This window comes from Halichoerus grypus, chromosome 9 (genome assembly GCF_964656455.1).
Source record: "Halichoerus grypus chromosome 9, mHalGry1.hap1.1, whole genome shotgun sequence".
Taxonomy (NCBI): Eukaryota; Metazoa; Chordata; class Mammalia; order Carnivora; family Phocidae; genus Halichoerus; species Halichoerus grypus.
In genome coordinates, this window is record NC_135720.1 from 141,648,313 (window position 1) to 141,661,751 (window position 13,439).

General features: G+C 44.1%; 1 protein-coding gene across 10 annotated transcripts in view; it reads left to right on the forward strand.

Annotated features, from left to right (window-relative positions):
- Window positions 1-13,070, forward strand: part of CARMIL1 (capping protein regulator and myosin 1 linker 1) — a 307,843-nt gene extending 294,773 nt beyond the window's left edge. For 4 of the 10 annotated variants that reach the window (XM_078055759.1, XM_078055757.1, XM_036112216.2 and 1 more), the window contains 3 exons: window positions 2,918-3,058; window positions 5,408-5,557; window positions 12,012-13,070. In XM_078055759.1, the coding sequence (XP_077911885.1) occupies window positions 2,918-3,058; window positions 5,408-5,557; window positions 12,012-12,148 (428 nt within the window). In that variant the 3' untranslated portion in view covers window positions 12,149-13,070. Of the gene's footprint in view, window positions 1-2,917; window positions 3,059-5,044; window positions 5,070-5,407; window positions 5,558-12,011 lie in introns of those variants that run through there. The other 6 variants (XM_078055760.1, XM_036112219.2, XM_078055761.1 and 3 more) reach the window with 5 other exon arrangements.
- Window positions 13,071-13,439: the final 369 nt, after the last annotated feature.

Sequence of the window (13,439 nt, forward strand, 5' to 3'; positions counted from 1 at the left end):
TTCTGCTGGGCAGGAGGTGACCCCCCCACCCCACCCCCCGTCAGGCGGCATCCGGGGCTAGCTGGATCGCGACTCCATCCATGGTTCCGGGGGCTGCTGGTGAACGTGGGCACAGGGGGTCTGCAGGAGGGCTCAGAGAAACCTGCCAACAGTTTCGACAGGGACAAAGACTGAGGAGTTTCTTTTTTTTTAAGATTTTATTTATTTGACAGAGAGCACAAGCAGGGGGAGCGCAGGCAGAGGGAGAAGCAGGCTCCCCACTGAGCAGGGAGCCTAATGCAGAACTCGATCCCAGGACCCTGGGATCATGACCTGAGCCAAAGGCAGACGCTTAACTGATTGAGCCACCCAGGTGCCCCTGAGGAGTTTCTTTATTCAACACCGCGGCCCAGGGACTCAGAGACTGTCCCTGCATTCAGGCCACAGGTTAGAGGGCCAAATGAGAAGACAGCCGTGTGTTGTGTTGGCCCATTTGCAGGGCTTCACTGAGCCTTCTGAGAACTGTCTCCGGGGTCTACAGATCCTTCGGAAGGCCGCGCGTTAAGGACGGGGGGCCACAAATAGGGAGAGCACAAGTTCTTCTCTTTTTGCCCCATAGTCTGTGAAATATTTAGGGTTTAGAACAGGGCTTGGCCAACTATGGGCCTGTTTCTGTAAATGAAATGTTGGCGGCACGTGGCCAGGCCATCCGTATCCACATTGTCTCCAGTTGTTTTTGCGCTAACATCGCAGAGCTGAGTCATGACAGAGCCGTTTGGCCTGCAAAACCTGAGATATTTACGGTTTGGCCCTTTCCAGAAGACATTTGCTGACTCTTGTATAGAAAATCTACTGAGAGAAGAAACTTAAAAATATTAGGAATGGATTAGACTCTGCCTTTTTTTCTCCTGCAACTGCCCTTCCCTCTCAGGCCTTTTTTTTTTTTTTTCTTTTTTCCTTTTTTCCCCCAATGGTCTATTATAAGAATTTTTAAACATATACAAAAGCAGAATGGATAATGTAATGAACCCCATATCACCTCTTCACTTTATTTCCCCATAATAATTAGGCAAGTAAGGGTAGAGATATATAGTCGGATTATGCTCATCACCATCATCACTGCTAATCTTAACACTTCACTCTGTGCCAGGCACTGTCCTAAGTGCTTTGCGTGGATAAACTCCGAATGTCCCCACCACAGATGCGGAATGTGAGGCCCAGAGACACTCAGTTTGACAAGTCCCACAGCTGGTGAGCAGAAGCCAGACACTAGGACCCCCCCAGCTGCAGGGTGACCGCTCCCACCGGCCTCGTCCCTGTGGGCATGCGTACTAGAAATAGAAAGTAAGACACGCAGCTCATCGTAGTCATTCATCCACACGCAGAGGATTGGGTGGAATGAGAAAAAAAGGCGGCGTTGCACACGCCCAAACTCATTCCACTGTGGGTCTTCCCATTTTCCCTCAAATGTGTCTTTTGTTCACCAAGCAACCAGCTGGTTAATGTTCGCTGGTCTCCACAGCCCATTCGTCCCTCAAGAAACCCAATGCCCAGTCTCCAAAGCACAGCCACAGGGGGACCCTGGGGTCACCTCAGGCAGCTGACCCTTAAAGCAGATCACTTAGAACTTCCTAATTCTGCTCAAACCTTTTTACAGAACGAAGTTTGTTATGATGGGAAACACAGAATATTTCTTGGTGCACACAGAATCTCTTCATAATAGAAAGAGTGCGGAGAGTGAAGGCAAAAAAATAGTAGTAATTAAAAGAATTGTTTTAAATGACTACTCAAAAGCAGGCTGGTATTTTCGTCAGCAAGGTGTAGCTCTAGTCTGCAGGAAGGGAACGGCTCTTACAAAATGGACCTATTTTGTAGAGTATTTTGGCTCCTCATTTGGGAAGTCTGAATGTCAAATTAGCTGGATTTCCAATATTCTTTCACAAGGAGCTTCTGTTTTCAATTTATTTGTTAAATGTGTTCATTTGTTTCTTAGCAATTGGTGTATCGAGACTTATGTTTGTTTTTATAGCGCTTGCGAATTCCGCAGGCACTTTCAAATCCATCCTTTGTTTCCTCTCCGCAGCTCTGAGAGATTGTTGGGGCAGGGAGAGCTCTTTCATACCCTGTTCATACAGTGAAGCGCGTAGGAGAGTTGAATTGGAAGGAGAAGGCTGAGGAGAACCTGACCGAAAATTGTCCTCTCTGTACACACACACACACACACGCACACACGCGTGCACACATGCCAAGTTCAAATAACCTTGCCGGCCACAGAGCAGAGGAAGGAGCACAATTCAGGAAATCCTTTCAGTTCGAATGAAACAGCACAGCCTTTAGGATTAAGAGACTAGAGTTCTAATCCTAGCAGTTTTGTCATCATTTTCCTTCAGCAGGTCATCTATTAATCTCTTCATTTGTGCAGTAATCACCAAACTCCTTCTAGTTCTTAAAGTCCATGATTCCAAGTTATTCTTAGTGGTCTCAGTCTGTGTATAGGTACGTGCACCCACGTTCCTACATGTATATGTTTGTATGTATTTCGTGACCACTTCACTGGATTTGGCAGCAGGTAGAGGCAGGAGGTTATAAATATCACATATTTGAGAAATATCCAACAGCCTCTGTGTTTGAGGCTGAAGGAACATTGAGTTCACTTAGAGTGTAATTTTCAAATACCAGCTCATTGAAATTCTGTGTCTGCAAGATAAATTCACATCTGTGATTTTTAGAGATTTTTAACCTTTCATAAATTTTAATTATTTCCCCCCTACTGTTCGTAGATGTTACCTGCAGGAACACGAAAGCTATGTTTTGGCCAGAGAAATTCTATGACGCTTTTAAAAAATTATCGGCCATTCATATTTTAAGATTAGCCTGGCTTATGTTTTCGGAATCCAGTTTGTGGGAGTGTTGGATTCACGCGTTTGTGTCTCCCTAGAGGATATCCCAGACTCTCCATCCAGCCCTGGCTCCTCTAAAGTGGCTCTTCTTCCGCCTGTCCTGAAGAAAGTTCCATCGGACAAGGAGAGAGACGGCCAGAGTAGCCCCCAGCCCAGTCCCAGGACATTTTCCCAGGAAGGTAAGCAATGTTTCCTCTACGTTCGCTTTCTCCAAGGAGAGCCGTTTCAAGAGAAAGGAATTAAGCTTGGACTCAACTAATATCTTAGCATTTAAGTCAACATCCCTTGGACTAAACTTTTGGAACCAGAGCAGTTTCCTCATTCAGAAACTTGATTCAACGTTATTGATGACATTGGATCTTAATGAAGGAGCATACACAAAGAGTGAAAACGTACCGGACACCCCAACCCAAGGTTTAACCTGTTTGTAATCACTAGGTGCTCCTGCACTGGATCCCAGCAGGTAAGGAGTGCCTTAAATACTTTGTGCCTCGTCTGGGGCTCCTTATAGGCCTCTAGGTCCCATTATTTCCCAGAAAAGCTTCCCCTTGCTGTAAATGATCACGAGCAGCCCCCGCAGGCCTGAGAGACCTGGTAGCTCCTTCTGCTTGCTCGATCATGAGGCCAAGCATTCCTTGTTCTCACAAGTGTGGCACGGGCAAGGATGCTTTCAGGGAATCATTGTAGCCAGTTGGCTGCTTCTGATTTGCTGGGGTAGGAGCAGAGCAAGGTAATCCTGGGACTTGGGTGCCATCTCCCAGAATCAGATCAAGAGTGATCTGGGGAGGTGAGGCATGTTTGGGTTGGCTTCAGCAACCCACCGTTCCTCTCCCCCCACACTTCCCTCACTCTGTTAAATACGCTATTGACTTTTGGGTTCTATCCTTCATAAAGAGTAATATAATTGCCATCTCTAAACCCCCACCTATAAAGAAATTCCAGAGCCACACGAGTCATTACCCATGACCAGATGGCTCTCATTATGGTTTGGGGCTGCTTTGTTTTATTTTAGATGTCTGATGCTTTAGATAATTCCTTGACCTTTCAGGCTCTGACAGCTTCCTCCACTGGCCTGTTTTCTTTTATCAATGGTAGTCTCCTGTCGAAGTTCATAGAAAGTATTTCTGAGTACTATCTTTATGACTTGGGAGAAAAATAATAATTTTTTTAAAAATAAAAATAACACTGCCTGCTTTCTCCTCTCCATTCTGCAGATTCATTTGGTGGGTACAAGCTTCACTCACCTATTGGCTATAAATAAAAGAAGGTAGGGTTTTGACCGAAGCTGATAAAACACTCATGTCAAACAGAGCAGCTAAAGCCGTAAAAGGTAGCTGGTGCCTATAGTCAGTTTACACGGAATGAAGAAACACAGGGTTTGGTGTTACAACCACAGCCCTTGGAAGGCTTCGTGTAGAGGGCAGAACCTTTGGTGGTGCCCAGTCAGGCCGACGGGCCAGCGAGCGTCCCTACCAGCCCCGCCCCCCTCCTACCCTCGTTTTCCCTTCTTTCTACAACTGCCGACTTTACATCCTTACTTGTAAGGAAGTTTTGAAAATTGCTCCACGTTTAGGAAAAGCGATGTGTTCTCGATGCCCGTACGATTAAAACAGGGCCTCGAGTAACCCACCAGCCTCCTGAGCTAAGAATGGGTACCATGGAGCCTCTCTAGTTAAAGTAGGTGAATGCTAGCATGCCCTTAGCTGCTTTGGAAAAGTCCCGTGTTCTTTCCTGAGGAACCTATTTGCTCCTCAGACATGTCAGAGCTCTGGGGTAGATGTTTGATGCCTTTGCTCACTCCCCCTTGAGAGCAAACACTGATGATGATGCATGCCCCCATCTTTCTAGTTTGGGACTGGAGAGTTTTCCCCTGGAATCCACAATAAATTAACCACAGAGATCATTCTGGTGGTGTCACTTGGTACTGAATTTGGACTGAAAATATACATGCGATCTGAGAAGAGTGTGTAAACGCCCAAGGTGATAAGAGTCCGACTTCAGTTTATTTTATCGGCTCACCGGCTCTGCTGGTCCAGGAACGATAGCCACTCGTGAGCCCTGACTTTTTCTTTAGAACATGTTCCTGATGTGCTCATTCCTATTTTCTTGTGCATTATTCATGCTGGTTACTTCATTTCCTTGTTCTGTGCCTCCCTTTGGACTAGCGTGCCCAACTAATTTCTGAAACAGGTAAATTGCTATGATTCTTCTGGATTATTCCATAGTGAATGTGATTTTCATTTAATCCATCCTGGAATCAAAGTGGTAACACAGGGGCCTTTTGTTAGCACCCTTTGGGGGCAGACTCGGAGCTCACCTCATTTTGCACCACATTTCCATAATGTTGGCTGTTGAATTCTGTAGGTGATGGTGTATGTGCACAGGCCCAACGCTGTAGGTTCCTTAAATCCTAAGTGGGGTGGGTTCTCTGATATTTAATTTCTCATATTAACATTCTTTAATATTAATGTCAACACAGTGATGTATTTGCAATTATATAAAGGGTAAAATGAATCCCTTTTCCTCAGTAGTGCAAAGAGGAGATTATTACAAAAGACATTCAGATCATGACAGTGACAAGCCTTCCAGTGGAGGGAAAAGATCTTCAAAACTGTACTTCACCATTGCAGAAGAGGAAGTGAATGCAATTGGGCACAGGAAGTCACAGCCAACAAATGGTTAGAGCCTTCGGTTATCATCCCTCACTGACCCAAAGCTTACGGACTGGCACTAACAAAAACAAACTTTAATTGAGTAACTTCTATCCCAGAACCAGCTCAGGGATTACTCATACAACTGCCTTTTGTTTTTTTTCCTAAATGGCAACAGGATGGTCCTTCCCTTTGAGGCTAAAAGTATGGACTTAAAAATCTAAAATTAGAAACTCTTAGGAGGAGGATCAAGTTACTTTGGAGTAGGGTGACTTGTCCTTTCAAATTTATGCGATCATGTAGGTTTATTTTTTTTATTTGGGGTCATACTTCCTGTTCTCTTGATCTCTCTACTCTTCTGTTAGATTTTAATTGGGATTGGATCAGAGATTCTGAGAGTAACACAGTTTCTACCTTTCGAGAGTATTGGTCTCAGACCTTCCCTTACACTCTTTCGGGAAAGTATCCATAAAAAGCCAGCACTAAATGCAGACCTCACACCATGCCCACGAGCTTTCATTGGACATTTGATGACCCTTTAGTGAGACAGAAAAAGTACCAATTAACTTTTCAACCTCTGAGAACAGTTTATTCAACTTTACAGCAGTTGCTCATTGGTGCCTGACTTCCATCTGACACTGTGGTAAACTCGGCAGTGTTCTGCGCAGCTGAAGATAGTCCCAGGAGACGAAAAGGAGACAGATTTCAAATCGGCTTTAATCTCCGGTGGGAAATGTTAGAGCAAGCATAGCTGATTCGGAGAGGAAATGTCTTTTCTGTGACTCAGTACTGATGATCTTGCTGGCTGATCACTTTTTATAAATTTGCCTTGAAAAATCTTTGAAAGGCAGTCTTTGTATCATAAAAGAAAAAAATATAAAATATTCTGATAGGTGAGATTCCTTGGAAGTACTTTTCCCCATGAAACAGGGCACTTTTCTTCCTGTAAAACTCTATCGGGGGTTCACACGTGAGTGTTTTTGGACTCCCACTGACGAAGCGCGTGGCCCGGCATTCTAGCTCTAACCCCAGGCCTTCACGGCCTTCTGAGAGAGCACCCGGATGGCAAGTCAGTGGGAGTGATCTTATTATAGGGATAACTCTTCTTTATGGCAAAAGGATAAACCATTCCCAAACTGTAGCACTTCGTTACTGACAGTATGCCTCTCGTGACCCGCCTTACAGCTTAACGACCCACTGAGTTACGTACGACGCCTCAAGTGGGGACGGTCGTCTGAGGACTTCCCTTGACAGAGGCTTAAAAACCAAAAAACAGCACAGAGTCATCTCCTGGTCCCCCCCAAGCAATAACCTTTGGAGCCAGCTTTCTTGGCCATTGGATGAGCCATGCGCTGTGACCTGCCATCATCTAGCTGGCACCCGCTGGGACCGGAGGGAGTTAAGGACATGACCCACAGCATAGGTCACATGCGAACATTCTGTCTGGGCCAGCAAGTAGCACCTGCCCCACCTAGAGAAACTTTTAAAGGATTTCCTGAAAGTAGTATGTCAACTATACTTCAATTAAAAATTTGTAAAATAAATAAATACCAGTGATGCCACGGACAGTACTGTGGAATCCTGTGGCTGACCCTATAATAAAAAAAGCCACACACTATGACCCATTGTTTTTGTACATAAAGTTTTATTGGAACACGCACGCACGCGCACACATGGACTTCCTGTGTGGTAGACTTGCTTATAGACACATGCTTAACAGTCCCTTTTCTCTCTGTAAGAGATTTTTCTCTGATATCTTCAAGAAAATCTGTTATCTTCAAGCGATAGAAAAATTACATAAATGAACACATTTGTTTTCTGAAGAGAGACAGAGTTCTTTTTAGAGTGTTGAATCAGAAGCTCTGTCTCTGTTTTCCCTCTTTTGATAAGGTTGCATAGATGTTTCTAGAGTTTGGAAATTTGCATTTGAACTGTTGTATCGGTTGACTTCTCTCACTTGATTATTAAGAAAGCACATTGATGCGATGCGGTGTCCCCGCTTCTGAGAGGCCACAACACACACAGAGACGCCCCCAGGACCACACTGACCCCGCAGGAAGGCTTTGAGCTAGAGTAAAACGAGGCTGCTGGAAGGCAAGGAATTCCGTGCCTCTCGCAGATTTTTCCATGACCTCGTCGGCGTACAGTCCTCACCGTGATGGGCTGCGTCCAAGTTTGATGGAATTCAACAGGACCATCTTGTATTTGCTTTTCTGCCTCGATTTCTTGAAATGCGGACAGGAACCCCCAAAAAAGTAATTTTTACGGAAGCTTCAATTAAAGTCATTTTATATCAAAGATTTGAATTTTGTTTTGTTAGTGCCGACTCCTGCCCTTGCCTGTCTTCATCCTTGAGAACCGCAAAGCAGTCTGCTTTCTGAGTAGTTAGTTCCTGGTTAACAAATGGCATCTGGCAGAGCAACGCTCTGACACCTTGCTGTGTACCTCCCTTTAAGTCTTTTATGAGCAGCTTCGTTTATGCTAAAACAGCTTTCTTACTTTCCCAAATCAAGTAACCGTGTAACAGACAGAGGCTGTCGTTCTCAAAGCATGCCGCATAGTTTTACCATGATTACTGTTTTAATTACGTGGCTATTTTAGTATTGACTCGACAGGTAAAATGCTTTCTTTTACTGGAAGTCTCTGTCACTTTTGAATTTCACGTCCTTTCCTGTCTTGCGTTTAATGATAAGCTGTGATGTTTTCATTAGAGTGTGTCCTATTTGCTTGAAGAAAATAGTTGGTTTTGGCTTTGTGTGTATCATGGTGTATCCTGTTGGCGCAGGCCATCTTATTCTGAGATTGCTTTTATATGTCACCTGCTTCTTCCATAATCCAACCTAAAGCCAGCCAGTACCTGGCTATGGTTTGTGGTCTGTAAGCCGGTACTCTGTTCTGCATTTTTTCACCAGATCTGTGATCTATTACTCCTATATGAGTTCTCCAAAAGAAATCTAACAGTTGGTCCACAGTTTGGGCTCTTACCAGAAAGTATTAAAAAAAAAAAAATCAGGGCCGGCTACGGAATATTATTTTTAAGGTCATCATGTTTTCCTCCTGGGAAATATGAATGTCCGTGGAGCTTAAAATGGAGAAAAGCTCCAATTTTCAAATGCATCTCTAATTCTGAATTTATATGCACATTTTGGAAGCTTTAAAATTAGCACGTGTGTATGTGTATATATATTTGCATGTGTGTGTGTGATACATATGTGTGTGTGTGTGTGTGTGTATATATATATATATATATATATATATATGTATGTATGCAAAGTCAAATCATCTTCAAGAATGAGAGGTTTCATGTCTGAGCCTCTCTGCACCAGTCGTTGGCACTGTAGATGGGAGGTGAGTGTACACGGAGTGGTTGTGTTGAATAAATTAAATGTTCACTCAGGCAAGTATTTTTTATAATTTTAATGGTACGTGGAATGGCAGTAAACACGTGTATAGACCCACGTATAGAGATGCCCCAGCGTGTTAACTGTAAGGATACTTGCATTGAAGAAGTGGAGTAAAACGATCTGATTTTTCTTTTTTATCCTGCATTAAAGTCAAGCATTACATCAGACTGCCTAGGAGAAGGTCCATCTGAATTAGTAAAAAAAAAAAAAAAAAAAAAAAAGCCAGGATTTTATAAATATTTTAAAATACTTTTAAGTTTCAAGCAGACATGATCTTATTCGGACTATTCATTAGCGGGAGCTTGACCAAACCTACTTCAATATAATTGTAATTAGCATCCTAATTATATGTAATCAAATAAGTGGTGCCTAAGGGCTGGAAAACAAACTTGACAAAGAACATTCCCCCTACGAAGTTGTTTGCACCAGTGTTCTGGGCTAATGAGAAGTTGGGAGGCTGGGAGAGCCAGCGCTTTGGCTACTCATCTGATTTCAGTTCCCTGATCTCACCTGCTTTGGTCTCCTGTCCATTCTCCGGCCTCCCTGCAATGCCATGATCACATTCACAAGTGGTAGAGTTTAATCAATGATTTTTTTAGTTGAGAGAGAGCATGAGTGGGGGCGGGGGGAGGGGCAGAGGGAGAAGCAGACTCCCCGCTGAGCAGGGAGCCCCACATGGGGCTCAATCCCAGGACCCTGGGATCACGACCTGAGCCGAAGGCAGACGCTTAACCGACGGCGCCCCGAGAATGATTTTAAATAGTGTCACTGCCTTAGTGACTGTTTTGTTGGGCCTCTAGAAAGACCATGTTATTCCTCTCAGGGACTTTGTTGGACAAATTAAAATTTGTGCCTTCATGACTGGTGCTGGGTCTATGTCACCAACCTAAATAAAACCCAGCCTGTTCACTTACTAATGTTTGCTGTATCCTTCTGTACCTCCCTCCCCACCCCTCCCCGCCCCCCAGCCCTGGAGGACTCCGAATCAGGTCACCGGGATGTGGATTGAAGGACACTGAAGGACACTGCTTTCTGCAGGAAAATTCCTTTGTGGGATCTCCCTGAGTTTCAGTTAGCTGCGCCCCAGCGACCTTGGTCCATGGTGCTCGCTGTTTTTGCCTGTGACATGAACATTGTTGATGGCACGAATTTCTCCATTTTTAGAGTACTCTGGTGTCACAGAACATGAATTAGGCCTGGGATTTTGAGGAAGCTAAAATGCTGGGAGGGATGAATAGCTTTTGAAACTAAGACTTAGAGCAAATAGTTTGCTCTGAAGACAAATAAGCAATGTATTACCATGTGTATTTCTTTTTTTGAACCTAGAGTGTTGGAAATTTGTTTCTGAGTCACTTGATACACAGGAACAATTCATTTTGGTTTTAAGAGGGAATGAGTAGAATTTTCTAGCAAGATTTCCCTAGTAATGCTACATTTTGAGGTCAGATTATTGCAGTGTCTTCGAGATGAAGATATTACAAATCTGCTCTACTCCTCCTGTTCGTAGCACATGCAGAGGCTGAGAATATACAGGACCCTTCGTGGGTTACTATCAAATTGATTTTGTGATAAAGGACAAGCTATATATAGAAACCTATTTTACCTTTTTCCCCCAAACCTGATTTGTTGACAACTTTCAAAGGACATCTATTTTTTTTTTTTTACATGATTCAAGCTAAAAAATAAAATCAGTTGTGATATTTGTCCATCACTTTTCCATCTGAGAATTTGCTCAAAGGTGTTGGGTAAAAAGAGGTCAAATTTTTAAAAAATTACTTATTTGGGGGACGCCTGGGTGGCTCAGTCAGTTAAGCATCTGCCTTCGGCTCAGGTCATGATCCCAGGGTCCTGGGAGCGAGCCCCATGAGTTCCCTGCTCAGTGAGAAGCCTGCTTCTCCCTCTCCCTGCCGCTCCCCCTACTTGTGCTCCTTCTTGCTCTCTCTCTGACAAATAAATAAAATCTTTAAAAAAAAATTACTGATTTTTATGATGAAATTTGAAATGCTTATCCTTTTCAGAACACTAATTTCATTTTAATATAATTAATGAAATTCAAATTTTTATTGTCTAGAGATCAGAATCTGGCTCTGACAACCAGATTGGCAAGGGAAGCACTTCATCATGTTGTGTTTTGACTGTTAGGTTTCAGGAGCTTTTACTTCCTGAAAAACACTCTTTAGTGGGTTAAGCATTTAAATAGCTAGTTCCTGGCAAGATGAGTTTTTAGCATAATGCTAACATCAGGCTGATGAGAAGCAGCAGATGAATCCTGTCTCTCTCCAGGCCTGTGTTCCTGGTTGGATCGTTTGACCTTTTGAGCGATGAGGTAGCTTTTCTCTTCTTTCAAGCCATACAGAGTGTGGGGTTTGGTATTTTTAGCTTAAGTGGTGGCATACAACAGGCTTGGTGCGGAATATGTAATAACCCTTAAGAGCCTTGAGGCATATGGTCCCAGTGAAGCTCTGCTCTAGTTGTAAAGAACAGGGTCTTTGAAGAGAGAGATTCCTTTTATTTATTTTTTTTTAAGATTTTATGGATTTATTTCAGAGAGTGCACGTGCGCAGGGGCAGAGAGAGAATCTCCAGCAGACTCCGCGCCGAGCACAGAGCCTGACTCGGGGCTCGATCTCAGGACCCTGAGATGATGACCTGAGCCAAAACCAAGAGTCAGATGCTCAACTGACTGAGCCCTCCAGGCTCCCCAAGAGAGGGATCCAGTTTAAATCTGGATTCCAAGTTTACAAAACCTGCCTTCCCGGGTAGCTGTGAGGAGTAGCGATCAGAGAGCGGAGCGTGCCCGACAGGACACGTGCCAAAGGCTCAGTTCGGGCAGTTACTCCACCATCATTGCTAGACTGGGGTTTGTATGTTTTCTTGTTTTAATTTGTTTCTGGTTTTGTTGGTTTGTTCTTAATTTTCGTCTCGAGTCTCTACACGTAGTTGGTGAGTTGTTTCTGCGTAAGGTCCTCCTGAGCCCTCCCGCCTCTCGGGGCCCCTGCATCTCACCCCGTTAATGGTCAGGCCATTGACTGTCCCTTGTTCATCGACTATAATGACGTCCTTCCCTTTCTATTTCAGTTTCAAGGAAGAGCTGGGGCCAGCAGGCCCAGGAGTATCCAGAACAGAAGCAGTGGTCCTCCAGTAAAGATGGCCACCAAGACAGCAAGTCCAGCGACTCTGGGGAAGAAGCCGAAAAAGAGTTTATTTTTGTGTAAAGGTCCCCCATGCAGACCGCACAGGGTGCTCTGTTAGCCATTAGAGAGGGACCAAGGGTGACACCTCTTCCTCCTTCTGACGCTCTTCTCTTGGTGCTTTTTTCTTTTCTTTCTCCTTCTTTCTTTACTGATTTTTTGAAAACAAACAGACCCAGTTTTTGGGGTGGGGGGGAATCCAAACACACTTGTTTGGTCTTCTCCCCACCCTGGGCGTTTGAGTTTGAAGCATTCCTTCTATGCCTTCAGTGAATGCCAGCGACTCTCCGTGCGTCCTACTTGAATTTTCTCTGAGGCAGCTACAGTTTGCCCTGCAAGATGAGTTTTGGGAGGTGAACAAAGCGACCGGACACATAACTCACACGAGTAATACCATCGGCTGACCGGGGGGCTCCCCTGTGGGTGCCCCTGTCACATCTGCACTTGACTCGATAGAGCGATTTGTTCTTGATGTATGCAATTGCACATTGTAAGTATATTAACAGAGCACACTAATAAATAATTTGTATAAATTATATATATTAGATCTCGGCTATGGTTTTTACATTCTCCCATGGGGAACTTCTTCCTTCCTGATGTGGAATTGTACATTTAAATTTGGTCGGTGACCTTTGTAGGACCATCAGTAAGCACAGTGAAGAGCAGAGTGAGAGAGGCCCGCGGCTGATGCTACCATGTGCCGGGGTCAATGTACATAGTTGATTGGAATGAAGTTTTATGAATATTAGTGATTTTCAAAGGCCTTTAATTTCTGTCTGCATATTAGCTTTTAATGTATGATTTGAAGAAAGAATACTTTGACACCTGTAAAAAAATCAAAACACTACTCTTTTTAAGACATTTCACAAATATTCACTTACATTACGGGCTGAGGTATTTTATTCATATGTATATTTATACCAATAAAATGATTTTACAAGTGGAATTTTGACCTTCTCTGGTTACTTTTTTTTAAAGATTTAGAGAGACAACAGGAGGGGCAGAGGAAGCGGAAGGGAGAATCTCAAGCAGACTCCCTGCTGAGCGTGGAGACTGATGTGAGGCTCGATCTCACGACCCTGAGATCATGACCTGAGCTGAAACCAAGAGTTGGACACTTAACTGACTGCGCCGTCCAGGCACCCCCTCTGGTTACATTTTAAAATTAGGATTGGCTTGTGGTAATCTGGCCTGGCCAGATGGCAGGAGGCCTGAGCATGGCGGGGGGAGGAGCGCCGGGATGCGAGCCTCCCAGAAAATTCCAAGACAGAAGCAGAACGGCTGCTGGGAGGGGTCTGGGAGTCCTCCCATTAAG